Source organism: Poecilia mexicana, unplaced genomic scaffold (genome assembly GCF_051168715.1).
Source record: "Poecilia mexicana isolate PSO_F unplaced genomic scaffold, ASM5116871v1 scaffold_11, whole genome shotgun sequence".
Taxonomy (NCBI): domain Eukaryota; kingdom Metazoa; phylum Chordata; class Actinopteri; order Cyprinodontiformes; family Poeciliidae; genus Poecilia; species Poecilia mexicana.
In genome coordinates, this window is record NW_028263380.1 from 25,769,365 (window position 1) to 25,784,501 (window position 15,137).

The 15,137-nt window shown below is 39.3% G+C and overlaps 2 protein-coding genes across 3 annotated transcripts; one reads left to right on the top strand and one right to left on the bottom strand.

Moving 5' to 3' along the window:
* Window positions 1–58: 58 nt before the first annotated feature.
* LOC106927168 (transcriptional regulator ZNF706) lies at window positions 59–3,808 on the top strand. Its single transcript, XM_015002567.2, has 4 exons — window positions 59–215; window positions 1,957–2,107; window positions 2,277–2,403; window positions 3,484–3,808. Exons 2-3 carry the CDS (start codon window positions 1,973–1,975, stop codon window positions 2,370–2,372), a joined length of 231 nt encoding a protein of 76 aa, XP_014858053.1. The 5' UTR covers window positions 59–215; window positions 1,957–1,972; the 3' UTR covers window positions 2,373–2,403; window positions 3,484–3,808.
* bmp8a (bone morphogenetic protein 8a) lies at window positions 3,621–13,610 on the bottom strand. Of its 2 annotated transcripts, XM_088010502.1 has the most exons (8): window positions 13,155–13,610; window positions 11,311–11,979; window positions 7,266–7,458; window positions 6,305–6,453; window positions 5,613–5,792; window positions 5,458–5,534; window positions 4,782–4,892; window positions 3,621–4,331 (listed from the first exon to the last, which is right to left on the bottom strand). In XM_088010502.1, the coding sequence occupies exons 2-8, from the start codon at window positions 11,759–11,761 to the stop codon at window positions 4,182–4,184; spliced, it is 1,311 nt and encodes a 436-aa protein (XP_087866628.1). In that variant the 5' UTR covers window positions 11,762–11,979; window positions 13,155–13,610; the 3' UTR covers window positions 3,621–4,181. The 2 variants fall into 2 exon arrangements, with proteins under 2 accessions (XP_087866628.1, XP_014857481.2); XM_015001995.2 differs by lacking the exon at window positions 13,155–13,610 and having other exon boundaries at window positions 11,311–12,481.
* Window positions 13,611–15,137: the final 1,527 nt, after the last annotated feature.

Consider the following 15,137-nt stretch of genomic DNA (forward strand, 5'->3'; position numbering starts at 1 on the left):
ATATTAAAACGTGAAATTTTGGGGTCATTAGTGTCATTTGTGCCACTATTAAAACGTTTGTTTTTTTTTATTCTGGAATTATGTGGAAGACCTGGGTTGCAGTTCCACCTCCGTCCAGCTAGAGGGCTCTGCTCGTGGATTCTGGGTGCGGTGAGAACTACTCGCTCTCAAAGAAGGAAAGCAACGAAAGGAGAGAAGAGAGTCGACTCTCGAAGGTAAACCTCACCGAGTTTGTGAGCTTCTTACTTTCTTAATAGCTCCGGTTAAACGTTATTCCGGTTTGAAATTAACATGCACATCCACTGTTATCATTTAAACGTAAGGATATTGAGCTATAAACTAACTTTGAGCTGTATGAAACTTTAGCGCTGCTAAGCTAGGAGCGTTAGCTTCAAGGCGGCGCCGGTTGAAAAAAAAAACCTGCTTTGAGCCACGGTAGTTTTTATCAAACTAGACATTTTAATAAATGTATATTAAAACAGCATCAGATGTCTGGGCTTGAATTACTCAAAACGGATAAAAGTAGTTAAACGGGTAGCCGGGTTTCCATTTCTCTCTCGGTGCTAACTTAGCTCCCTGAAGTTGGCGTCTGAATAGTAGCTTAAGGACTGTTTTCGATGTTTATTTAAAGCTGTATTTCTTGAAATTATTACATAGAATAATTCGGAAAACCAAGCATTTTTAACATGCAGAGTTCTATTTGAGTCTATTTTTTGTATTATTGTAGATTAACAGCTCGTTAAAGCCCCAAAATTAAGCTTCTCTGATAACGTAAATATTACATAAGAACAATAAATTCTGATATAGATGTTACGACATTGTGTCCAACACGAAATATTTGATGGTAAGACGTAAAAAAATGTCTGGGTAAGCTGAGATATTTTCAAATCTGCTTAAATTTGTTTTCTATGTTTATTTGAAGCACTTTTTATATTTATCGTAAAAAGTGCTTTATAAACAAAGTTTTACTTTAAATGATCATCAGCAGGATAACAGCTCTGTATTTTGCTTATTTGGTCTTTTTTACGTTCTATGTTTTTGGATTTGTAATTTGTTGTAAGGCATCAAAATCTCCAGAAATGAACTGCAAATTCAGATTTGAAGAGTTAACAAAATATGTGAAAGATTTAGCAGTTTTGTTCAACCTGTGGTATGAAATATGTTTCATATTTATTTTATTAAGCTGTTTACGGTTAGAGGAAAGGTTACTAATACCACACAAAAAGAGAAACTCCAATTTCTCTATTTTCCAATTTCACAAATTTTATACCTTTGTTATAACTGGATCACTTTATCACCATTAGTTTTAAGTATCTTTACTGCTGAAGGTTTGTTTTGGTGTTGTAAACTTCAGATTTACCTTTAACCTTTTGGTTAAAATCCAGTAAATTATCTTCTCAGGGTTCATACTCGTATCTCCACAGTAATATTCAAACATTTCCAAACATTTTTAAGTGACTTAAACTTTTTCACCCCAACAGTTTGGAGATATGAGTTATTTATTACTGCTATTGAAAAATTGCCCAATTTAAATAACTTGGGCAATTATAAAATATAAGACAACAGCTACATGGATCAATAAAATACTGAGTGATTAGGAATAATAAATATTCATCATCCAAACAAATCGTGGTAATAAAAGTAAATGACATTCCCCCTGAAATTAAATGCTTGAACATAATATACTAAGAAAATTTAGTTTCAAATCTCTTAAAAAATGTTCCCATTAAGTTTTCTGACATTTTAGTAAATATAAAACATTTTGGTGACCTAAAACAAGAAAAGTTATTTTGATTTAACTTTAGAAAGTGAGGAACAAAAGGTCTTTTAATTAAGTTATTTTGAACTTTATTACCAAACTGCAGTTTAAACATAACATTTCCAGAGGTTTAATGTCTCTCTGTTTTATGATGAAGTTCCTTTAATGTCGCTGCTCCTCTTCCTCCTCCTCCTCAGGTTGAAGCGCAGAGCCATGGCTCGTGGGCAGCAGAAGATTCAGTCCCAGCAAAAGAACGCAAAGAAAGCAGCAGAGAAGAAGAAATCTCATGGTGCTGACCAGAAAACCGCCGCCAAGGCTGCGCTGGTCCACACCTGCCCGGTCTGTCGGGTCGGTACCAACAAGTTCTTCAAAACCCAGACCTGATTACAGAAACTGTGTAGACAGAATGAGCCACGAGTTGTTTAACGTCCAGACAGATTATTGCTCTTTCTGTTTTAACAACTGGTGAACCATTTCTTTAAATCTGAAGTTCTTCTGTTTGTTCTGGTTCTTTCAGACCCAGATGCCCGACCCGAAAACCTTCAAGCAGCACTTTGAGAGCAAACACCCAAAGTCTCCGATGCCTCCGGAGCTGGCCGACGTTCAGGCGTAACGGACCGCTGAGACGATGAAGATGGGTGAAGGTGAGGACTTTTCATAGCTGGAATTATAAAACTCATTTTATAAGAAGGGTCTAAATCAGGGGTGGTCAAAGTGTGGCTTGGGGGCCATTTATGCCCCTCAAAGATTTTTGGTGGCCAAGTTTTAGGGCAAATTTGGCCCACAAGCTCTGTTTAGTTGATGAAGATGGACAGTTTTTAATTTCTTAGGGCAAAATTTTTTTATAAATCAAAAGCATCTTTAATAAATAGGATGTTTATTTTTTTACAGTTTTGAAATGAGACTAGAACAAACATTGAGCTCCTTTTCTTCAGTAGGAAAACAAACAAATTAAGAAACTGTAGCTGTGTTTCCATTGACCATTTAGCTGCAAAATTTGACATTTTGAAAATAGTTTTTTTTTTTTAATAAAAAGTTTAGACGGTACAATGAGGTTTTTTGTTTATTTCACCAAACTGCACTTGGTCCTGAGGGGAAAACATTTGGACACCACAGGTTTAAATAACTGATATTAATTTGTTGTTTAAGGAAAAAAAAAAAACAATTCAAATTATTACTTTTACAGACAGTTGCTGCATTTCCATCACAAACTTTGACTACGTTCTGCTACTGTTGATAAAACATAATTTCACACATGAATAAGTTTGTTGATGCAAAAAGTGATTAAAAACCGTTCAGTTGATCCTCCAACCACTTCCTGTTGTCTTTGTCGTTTGGCCAGTAGTAACAGCTGGTTGTTGATGATGTGACTCATGATCAAAATGTGTTTCCTTTGCAGCTTTGTTAATTGAAGAGATTTATGGGAATTGGCATGTTTACATTGTTTTTTCATTGTCAAATTGCATGTAAATGGAAACGGCTATAAAAACTGTAAAACCTGCCAGTGGTTTCAATAAATTTGAGTCAAATGTCACATGGTCACCTTCCTAAAACAATGGCCTTGTCAGACTTTTAGAAAGAGATGCGAGTTGGGTCATAGTAGGAAGGTGATGATGTGCCAATGTTTTATTTATACTTCTAAGAAAACGAGAAAGACAAACTTTGTAATCATCCAGTGTTTATATCTTGGATGGTTTTTTCTGAATCATTCCTGTTATCTGCAGAACCACGATGACCACAGACGACTCGGCTGCGTTGCCTGGGCGATGTTGAACTCGGGACCTGTCAGTATTCAGTGGACAACGGGGGAGACGCACAACAGAAACCTGGGCAGACAAACACCAGCAGCCCCGCCCCCATGTTTAAAAAATATATATTTATTACATGTAACTAACTTTTAGTGTAACAGATTTCAGTTTTTCCACCAATTATATTCTTCCACTGCAACAAAAAGCAGATTTCATGTTAAAAATTTGCCCCCAAAGACTGAATTAATGTTTTCACTGTACTTTTTTTTTACATTTTCAATAAAGCAATCAATATATTTAACTTTTAAGATCTTTTATACATAAAGCATCACCATTAACTACATTTTCTATTACAGTTTAATAGATTCTTCACATACAAAAACATTTTAAAAGAAACGAGGCATCAAACTGTAGAAAGCATCATTTGCCTGACCTTCAGCAGCAACTGGAACAGTACTGTAATCAAATCTAATGTTTTTATTCTTTTTACAGTAAAATAACGTCTTCTGTAGAAAACTAAATCTGTTTTTAAATAGATAAAAGTCTGAATGCCTGCGATAAATCTATGTGAAAGCAACAAACTGGATCCTAAAGCAGCAGTTAAAGCGCGAACCGACCTGCCGTGTCAGAGTTCATGTCGCGGCAGAGGGAGGAAGGGCGGCCTCCTCTTCCTCTCATAGACAGCCGCAGGTCTTCACCACCATGTTGCGATGCTTCTTCAGGATCACGTTGTTGTTGTCGTCGTAGAAAAGCACCGAGATGGAGCTGAGCTTGGTGGGGGCGCAGCAGGCCGACGGAACCTCGTCTGGTTTCATCAGGTGGACCTGCAGAACGTTACGGTATTGATTAATGATCAGATGATTTTTACTGTCGAATCCATTACAGCAGAGGTTCCCAAACTGTGGGATATATAGTTATATTTTTATAAATAGGAAAATGATTTTTCAAAAAAGTGGATGTTTTTATAGCAGTTTTTTTTCCTTTTCAATTGTGGGTTTAATAGCATTTCACTGGCAATGTTTTCCAGTAACATATAATTACCCTGAAATACTTTTATATTTCCTGTCTACTTAACATCTTTTAACACAAAAACATAAAAAATGATGTGAAATTTACTCTGATAGGAGCTCTGTGTAGCCATTGTGAATCTGAAAAGCTGCTTTTTCTTTTTATTCAGATGTATTAAAATTATTCTGAAATATTTAAACATGAAAATTGATCGAAATCTGAGCTAATCTGTAGAAATGTTTCGGTTCTGGGCTCAGTGTACCGACCACTTGCTGGATGATGGCGTGGTTCGTGGCGTTCATGCAGGCGCCCATTGGATGGATGCATTCACCGTCGCAGTAGTAGGCGGAGTAACCGGCCGGAGCCAGAACCCAGTCCTGAACAGAACCAAACACCAGTTCAGCATGATTTCAGAGAAACAATAAATACAGAAAATTCAAAATCAAAAACACCATTAATCCCAATCCCTCATTCTGCCCTGATAGGAAGGAAATAATCTGGGTTGATGTGATCAGGTACTTCTGGACATTTTTGCTTTAATTATTGATCTGAATGTTTTTTTTTTCCTTTCAGAAAATTACCTTTTTTTTAATCTGTATACAATGATGGGTATATTTCCCTATTCTAACTCCTGTCTCGCCACCAGGGGGCGTGTCTGAGTGACATTATAACCAATAGGAAACTAACTGCAGTAGCCACAGTTTGACCTACAGAGGGCAGCACTGAGTCGGTTTTAGGCCAATATTGTAAAATAAAACACATTTACACGTAAAATATTTAAAAAATGTGGAGAAACAAAGATTGAAGCCTTAAAGACCAATTTAGAAAGTTTATCTGAACAAATGAAGTTAATTTTGGGTTTAGTTACTCTAAGCTTGCAGTACAGAAGTTCTGGACCAACAGAAGAACCAAATGTTCTGATGTTTCTGTGGTCCGACTCACCTTCCAGCCCAGGTCACTGAAGCTGACGTACAGCTCGTGTTTCTTGCAGGGTTGACCTTTACTCACAGAACCGCGACCTTGAAGAGAAGCAAACGACCCAGTTATAAACCGAACAGAACCGAGTTAAAGGGTTTTCCTGACGGAGAGGTTTGTACCGTGGATGGTGGGGATGGGCAGGTCGTATTTGGGTTTCTTCCTCCGGGGATTGGGCCGGACGGCGCGAGTCGGCCGACACGGGATCTGGCTCTCCCTGAAGAAGGTCACCATGAAGGGCTGCTTGGAGCGCGGGCCTCTGCGGCCCACCAGGCCGATCCAGCTGGCCGACAGCGTGCGATCTGGAAGGAGAAACACCCAGAACTTCTGCTAGAACCCGGTCAGGATACTTATTAAAAATCTACACAGCCAAACAATCGTCTTCAACCCGATGCTAAAGAACTGGTTGGATCTGATGGAGGAAACCCACAAAATGGAAAAGTTAACATTCATGCCGAGACTGAAATCTGAACTTCATAAGAAAAAAATGATAGTGGAAACCAAGGGAGTCCAAACTGTGGCGCAGGGGCCATTTGTGGCCCTTGGACTGATTTTTTGTGGTCCCCAGCTGTAGTTAAAGAATGATAAAAATGTGTTTCAATGGAAAATCTTTATTTTTTATAATTTTCTAACCAAGTTTTTATAATAATTAGAACCTCGTCTGTCCAGATATTTTTACTGAAAAGCCAACATTTCTGCACCCAAAATCACCAGGCTGAAGACTTTCATCATCCAGAAAGAGAAAAAAAAAAATGGGCAAGTGGAAATCACAGAACCCGTTTTAATTTGCGGTGCGATTGGTCGATGGCCTCACCGTCCTCCGTTTCCACGTAGAGGCGGAGGCCCAGGTTGCTGCGCGGGTGGAGCAGCCAGTGGTTGGAGGCAGAGGTGACGTCGAAGGCCAGCCAACCCTCCTGGCCTGCAGGAACCGACTGCATGTCCAGCAGAACCAGCTCCGACTCCCTGCAGGAGCAGAACCACAAAACGCCATCAGAGAAACAAACTCGAGGCCCGGGGGCCGAACACGGCCCACTGAGGCTTTTAATGTGGACGTTTATCTTTATTCTGAACATTTCTCATCATATGAATTTCAATTTAAAAACTAAACTGACGTTTAAAATGTTTTTACTATTTTATCCACTGTTTGTTCCACAGTTCACTGCAAAAACACAAATCTTACCAAGTATATTTAGCAAAAATGTTACTGTGCTTGAAATAAGTCTTTTTTTTCTGCAAGATACAGAAGATTGTTTTAAGTTCATGATTCCTTAAAACTGATAAAAGTACTAATAATATGGGAAAAACATTGGTTTTCCATATTAGAAGTGAAATAATCTGCCAGTGGAACTATTACTTTTTAAAAAATAAATATTAAGGAATTATTGACTTGAAACAAGCTCCTAGATTCTGCAGAAAACTTATTTTTATCTAATTTCAGCTGTACTAAGATGTTTGTACTGGAAAAGAGAAAAAATACTTGGTAAGATTTCCTGTTTCTTCAGTGAATCTGCATGTTTCAGGATATTATGCATCTACTTGAAACAGTGTAAACACTGCAAACAATAATGAGATTATTCAGAGAAATAATGAGCTGCTAACAAATACATATTTTCACTAACACCAGATGATGGCGCCATAGGCAATACATTTACAGCCTGTAATCTGATTCTTTTATTCACACAATTAAACCATTCAGAGATAAGATGATTTATTCGGCTTTATAAAGCCTTAAAGTTCAATAAAAACAAAGAATCCAGTAAAGCTGGAGGATCTACCTGTTCCTGTTTTCTCGTTTGATCTCGTAAACGGAGATGTGCAGCGTCCGGTTCGCTCTCTGGCCGACCGTCAGCGTCTTGTAGATCCGAAACTCTGCCGCCGTCACCGTCTCACCCTGCGGCAGCGGCGTCAGGTCGAAGCGAAACTCCTTCCAGTACGGACGCGTCTGCAGCAGGTTGCGCTCCTGCTCCACTGCAAAGAGAGAGCAAAGGTCAAAGGTCTCTGGGTTTAAGACAAACAAAAAACACTGGAACTGTCAGTTTGCAGGTAAAAGACTTTTTAAAGATGGACTAGAAATCACTACATTCATGCACTTCTGCTGCCAAACCTTCTGTTTTAGAAGAGATGAGAAATATTTAAATGAAATAAAAATGACTCATAAAAACTAAAACCTGCAGGCTGAGAACAAAGAGGGACAAACTGATAGACGGTCGGTGGATGAAGACAGATGGACAGAAATATTTTTCCACATTTGACCTGGAAAATATCCAATTTCAGACATTTTTTCCCCAGTCTCTTTATGAACCTCGTAAATATGAAGCACTCGTCCTGAACTAAAACTGGACTTTTTATAGTTTAATCTGAGTCAAAACTAAAATAAAGCTTCTTTGATAACAGAACGTTGCTTCAGCTTTTCGTCACAACCAGCAGAGGAATATAAACCCACAAGAAGGTTCAGATCTTCTGCCTGGGATCCAAACATTAAACAGAAGCAGAATCATAAATTAAAGCGCAGATAAACGAGGATAATCAGGACGAGCCCCCTGATTGGTCGGCTGCAGCAGCAGCTCTGCCTGGTAATTAGAGACACTTATTGCTGTGGACCGCAGCAGCTGCTCTGCACACACACCACTAATTACAGGCCTGCCCGGTATTTTTAGAGACGCTCCTCCACAGAAGCATTTTCATCTCGATCCGGGCCGTTGTGTGTCAGTGGGGCCTTTAATTCCCTCCAGCTGTTTCTTCCCATGACATATACAGAAACCCACACCCCACCTCCACCGCCGGCTCCGTTCAGCCGTTTTCAGCCTTACAAAACGTTTTCTGCAGGGAAACAATCGTTTGCAAATGGATGAGATTTTTTTTAGAGTCAACTGATGAATTTCCTTTTTGCTAAATGATGAGAGTTCATTAAAAGCCTGGAGAGGAGACAAATTATTCCCACGATAAAGTCTGCGTCTGAATCCCAGAGGAGCCGGAGGAAGGAAGCCGTCGGGAAGAGGATGTTTAGCTTTCAGGCCAACACAGATAGGCATCGACCAGACTGCTGAGCGGTTCTGACGGACTCCCTGAGGTCCAAACAGGTTCTGGGCGGCAGACGCACCAGAATCAGAGTGATGCAACAAGCTGAGTTTAACGTGAATCTGGAAACGGGTTCGCATCGCGCTCATTTCTACGACAAATGTTAGCTCAACGCTTTTGTTTTATTTGTTCTTAAGGGCCACAAATAAAACCAAACTGAAGTTTAATTAAACCGCTTAAAGCTGCAGAATGTCATTTATTTAAAAAGAAAAGTTTTTTTTTTTTTTTTACATATTTGCCAAGTCTCGCCCTGTTTCGACAGCGCAACATGAGAGATAATATGTGCTGCTATTGTTGTCTGAAGAAAACCAATCAGAACCAGGAGGCGGGTCTTAGCGCTGTCAATCAACCCTGTGAACATGCTGCTAAAGGTGTTAATGGCAGAGAAACAACTTGCAGTTACAGGAAAACCGTTTATCCTCAATCATAGGTGCATATGCTAACTAGCATTAGCATTATGTGCTGAAAATTTAGTTTTATGCTCAAATGTTTTTTAATGTCCAGTGATGTTTTTTTTTCCTTTAATGATTTTTTCTGTTTGCAATTTTACTTGATTGGTGAAAAGTATCTGAGATTATAGAAAAACACTTTACAAATAAAATCCATTTTTATTATTATGATGGTAACGTCGTTATGAAGCATAAAAGACCTGATTGAGCTAAAACAATTTAAAGAGCAGCTTCTAAATAAACTTGTATGGTAAAAAAACAATTATTTTTTTTAAAGAACGATTCCTAGAGACGTCTTGAAAAAATTTACGTTCAAAAGATTCAAAGGGATCAAACTCTGAGGTTCAAACTAATCCAGGGTGTCCAATGTGTGGCGCAGGGCCCATTTTTGTCCCTTTGGAAGATTACGGGCGGCCCATCCAGAGCTCAATTCTAGAATGGAGCAAATTTGAAACTGTGTTTTTTATGTTTTCTATCTACAATAAATAACAGATCCACCATCAGTGGATTATCAGATCCACTGATAATTGTTCAGCTTATCATTGAGAAAACAAAATAAAAAGGCAACAAAAGTTGGTCTGTCACAATAATACATTTTTCTGGACGATAAATTGTTGCGATAAACAAAGATATTGTTTTGAAACCATTTACAAGTAATATATTAATAAACGTTAAACTGAAACATATTCTAAATATCTAAATAAAAACATAATTAGCAGTAATAAAAAAAGCATATGACTGAAACAGTCAATAAAATGGATTCTGACGCCTCCAAGCAAAATCTCTCTTAAAAAATATTACTCATCAGAATTTAATTTTTGAGCTCATTTTAATTTATCATGCAGTTAATTGTTTATTGCGACAGGATTAACAAGAAGTTTGTTTTAAAATATGAAACATTTTTTGTCGTCTTTCAGTGTCATTTAATTCAGAAACAATTTTTTATTCAGTTTAGAGATTCTGTTTAAATTATATGACAAACAGAAAAGACAGTAAATAAAACATTTATTTAAAACAATTTTTTTAGGTTCCATAATGTGTCAAATACCATCAGTTAACATTTAAAGCTGCAGTATGTAACTTTTATTAAAATGTATGTTAAAACTGCCACCATGTGGTAACAGTTTGTTATGAGATGAGAAAAGATCAACGTCCTTCCTGCAAAAACAACCAATCTGAGCCAGGAGGAGGGTCTTAGCGCTGTAAATCAACCCCATGATTGTGCTGCTAAATACGCTAATGCTGGAGAAACAACTTAACGTTTCAGGAAAACCGTTTATCAGCGGTGGTTATGCTAATTAGCTTTAGCATTCCCAACAGGATCTGTTGACGGGGAAAAGCTGTAGCGTATCAAAGAGCAACTCTAAAAAAGTTCCTTACTGCAGCTTTAAGCAAACAGGTTTGTGTAAAATTGTCATCATAACTAATTTTGCAAGACGATAAATTGTACCTCAAGTTATCGCGATAAACGATAATGTTTTGAAAACATTTTCAAGGAATATAACGGTAATGGCATACAACGCATTCTGATGTTCATTTTATTGGTTTTTCTGTTTATTTTGATATTCAAAATGTCTTCCTGTTTAAATGTTCATTAGGATTTAAAGTTTATTGATTTTTTAACAGAATAGAATAAACTTTATTCAAGCAAATTAGTCATTTCTCCTTAGGAAGTATATTTAATTCTATTCTACTCAACGATCAATAAGCTTTAAACTCTAACGAACATTTAAAACTGGAACATGAAAACACTTTAAATATGCAAAACAAAACAAACAAAATTAATCATGAAGTCTTGATAAACAAAATTATTCCTTAAAAAAGGGGAAGTAGAGAACAAAGAACCAAACTGAAGACTTTTGTCATCTAGGGAGAGAAAAGAGAAAAACAATAGTTTGTCTTAATTTATCATTAGATTTATTGACCTATTGTCTAATTATAGTTGCATTCAATTCTAATTTCCCATCAAAATGTTAAAAGGTTGGTTATCTCCACTCTCAGAACTAGGGGTGCACTGATTTATCTGTGCCAATTTCCTAAATTTTCTTTTCCAAAACTCTTATCTTCCTCAGTAAAGGTATAAAACCAGCTGCTGTCCTCTTCTGCTCTGCTTTTACCTGTTTGACTGACAGTCCGGCCCGACGGTCACGACGGCACGTGACCCGGTGGAGTTAACAACCCACTGTTGCCAACTCAGCAACTTTCTTGCTGTACTTAAGACATTTCAGACAAAATAAAAAATGTGTTTTGTTCAAAATCGGACCTCTCCTCAGAACCGCCTCTGGCCACTCACCCAGGTTGACGAAGCTCATCACCGTGTCGGCCTCGCTCACCACGCTCCCCAGCGGCGGCGTGTGCGTGCTGAGCGTTGGCAGCGCGGCGTAGTTGACCTGCACGGCCGCCCCGTACCTCCCCAGGCCCGGCCCGTTCAGCGCCATCTCGTCCTCGTCGTCGGCTGACATGGCGTGGTACAAGTCCAGCATGAAGAGCGGCGCCGACGAGGGCGGCCTGAGGGGCGGGTGCGGTCTGGGTCGGCCCGGCAGGCCCAGGATGTTCAGGATCTCCTTCTGCATCTCCTTCTTCTCGCGGCCGCTGAGCCGGCGGAAGCTGGAGTGGACCACGGCCTCGGCCTGCTGGGTCCACAGCAGGACGGACAGCAGCAGGAGCGGCAACAGCAGGGTGGAGCTGGGTCCAGGGCCGGGTCTGGTTCCAGGTCTGCCCCGCAGGATCTGGTGCAGGTTCATCCTTCTGGAGCGCCGCTCTCCTCCAACTGCTGCAGCTCAGTCACCGCAGACAAAAACAGCCGAGATTTATGCCTGAGGTGTTTAGACGAGCGCCGGCTCTGTTTACCTCTAATCTCAAATCAGAAGGAAAATCCACCTCTCCCCTCAGCGCTCAGTCACGCAGCAGCAACAGAGGCGCGCATGATGAGAGTCGGCATAATTACAAGCTATTCGAGCTGCTGTGAATATAGACAAAAAAAAGAGAAGCTTTGAAGCTGTAAACGTGAAAGATGTGGAGCAATTTTAGTGATGAGTGGGTGCTGGAGAGGAATTTGGGAGCGTTGTCATTAGGTTTAGAGTAATTCTCCCCTGGATCCAGAATGAGAGGAAGGAGTTGGAACCGGCAGGGATTCCCCAAGAGAACTTTGACCTGCTGGTCGGCTCAGGAACGGTCCGGTCCCGGTTCGATTCTCATTTCCCAGCAGAGGTGAGACGACTCTGCGCTCTGTGGACGCTCTGCCGAGTGAATCCTGAGCAGCTGTTCACAAGCAGGAGGGAGTTTCCCTCCTCCTCCTCCTCTCTTCATCGCCACCCCTCCCAGCGGTCTCCTCAGGAGACCTCATCTCACCGCCACACTTCTACCTCTTCATCAGCTTCCTTTCCTTCACTTAGTCGTAAATTATTTTTATGTTTACAACAGAAAACTAAATGCACTTTTTAACTCTGAGCTGATAAATCCTCCATTTATCAGATCGGTGGAGTTTTCCTGCAGCAGGTCTAGAGCAAACATCCGCACTCGGGTCCAAACCAGAAGGACTCTGAGGGAAGAAATGATTAAAATAGAGTAGAGAGGTTCAGCCCTGTGCCCACTCATGTTTGTGCACTCTTCTCTTCAAAGCGGGCTCGGTTCTTGTGGTCTCTTTGAGCGGAACGAGTAACACTGACCAAACCAACGCGGTCGCCGTCATTTTTGCCCGAGGCCAAAGGCAAGTCCCCGAAATGCCAGGAATTAATGCTCTACCCGCTTTGCTTTGTGCACACGCCAAATCCTGAAGGATTTATCAGGAGAGGTGAAAGCACCGAAGAGAAAATATATAAAAAAAGAGGGAATGTTTGCCTATGAAACTAGAATAACCCAACAGAAATAAAAAAAGGCATTCTGGGAGGAAGAAGTGAAGGACTGTCTCCAAAGTGAGGGGGTGAAGATGGATGGAGAGTGGACAGCAAACGAGTGGTCTGTGAGAGTACACACAGCTGCAGAGGAACAACTCAAACCATCACATAAACACGACAAAGTTTCAAAACTTCCACCACCGCCTGAGTAAAACCAAAAACATATCCCAGTCTGGGCAAGGCAAACACAAAGTTTAGCTTATTTCTCCCAAAGCACCACCTGCCTCCGCTCTGTGTTTACCTCCTCTCTGTGCAGAGAAGTGAAGATCCAGGCGGGCACGTCTTTATCTTCTGCATTTCGAACACCTCAATTACAGAGAAATGTCCGGCGACTGGCTGCGAGTCTGGGCTCTGCCATCAGACACTAACGGAGGCACGCACACACAGGAAGAGGGAAAAACAAATTAAGTTTGCTTCACTTCTCTCAATAAAGTTACACTTTGACGGAATACCAACCAGGCACTCGGAATAAGAAGATGCAAACATCTGCACAACTCATGCAGGCACTGCTAACATGCATGTTTTCATTTGGCTTCTGACCTTAAAAAACAAACAAAAAAAATGACAGTTACATTTAGGAACAAGTCACAGAAATCCAAAAACATAAAAAATTATTGGATTTTAAAATACAACTTATCTTTAATCTGCTCTAGTTTATAAACTACAATACTTAAACTTTTTAAACCTGGGCTACATTAATCTGGATCAGTTCCAATACGGTCAGGGTGCAAAAAACTCTTCTATAGCCTGTTTCTTTTAACTTTCAAAAGTCAAATAAAAGTTTCACAATTTGCAAATGAGTTTGGATTAATCTGCTGTGTAGAATACTCTAGTCCAGGTTTGATTGGTGTAAATTTTTAAATTATATCAGATTAAAAATGCTCATGGTAGTGAAAAATTAAGTGGAATAACATAGTAGCCTTTTTCAAAATTAGCCGCTACAATCAAAAATTAACTTCATCCTTGTATGAATATCTCCATTATCTTCCATAGACTAATGAAACGTTAAACCCAAATTCAAAACTTTGACAGACTTATTGACTGAACAAGAACCAAAACCAATATTTTAATACATTCATATTCAATGACATGTTTATGAAGATTTGGTAAAGCTCCTTTGACAGCGCAGACTAAAAAACATAAGAGGTTTCCTACAAAAAAAATTAAGACTGTGTTTTAGTTTTTTGAGTTACTGCCGTTGGAAATTGAAGGAACAAGATGGCGGATGTGCGATATTAGCGTTCTGGTAATATTTGCCAACTTCGACATTCTTTCAACAGAAACGTACTATTTTCTCTGGTAAGACTGTTTTTATGCACTTTGTATTGTTCTCATATGTTTACAAACTTATGAAATGATTTCTGAACAAGTAAAGTGATAAATCCAAACCTGAAAGTCGTCATTTTCCAGGTTGCACAACGCCAAAGATGACGTAAGAGAGCGTCCCTTCAGACATTTCCCGGGCAAATAGTGGAATGAACCATTATGCGATTTTGGAGGGGGGATCCAAAGATTAGACATTTTAAAACACTTGTCTCAGATACCCAAATACGTTAAATGTTATCTAAACATTTATACATTACGCTTACAATTAACTGTTTAGGGAATGTTGGCTGTAAACACATTTATTTACATACTGAGAACAGAACTGGATACCTTTTCCCCCAGAAAGATTTCAGGCAGCACTTTCAGCATAAAATGTTGTTGGCTTTACACAGTTAATCTGTTTATCATTTCAAATCCAATTTCAAAAGATATATAACTTTGTTGTAATATCTAAAAACCCATTTTGCACCAAAGAAAAGTTCCTAACTTAATACCAATAAAACACTTGCAACTTATTCAAAATGGGCACCAGAAAGTGGCATGGTACTTTTTACCAGGCAGTTGCCAACGCATTTAACAGAATTACCGTCGATCCCTGCCTATTCGTGGTTCGGTATTCATGGATTTTTTTTAAATAAAAAATGTATAGAAAAACCCATATGAGACTAATTAAATACCTTACACAATGCTAATTGACCTGTTATTGGCTGGTGTTTGCAAAGCAGAAGATCCAGGATCTCCACTTTTTTCCCCTGGAGAAGACTGTAGATACTAGTTCTAGCCTTTGGAGTCTTAAAATTAGCATTTTTAAAGAAAGTCTCAAGTATTTTTTTGTTTTTTAGTTATTTCAATGGGTTCATTGTACTGGTACTTGGAGTTTGACAGCCATTTTGTTGCC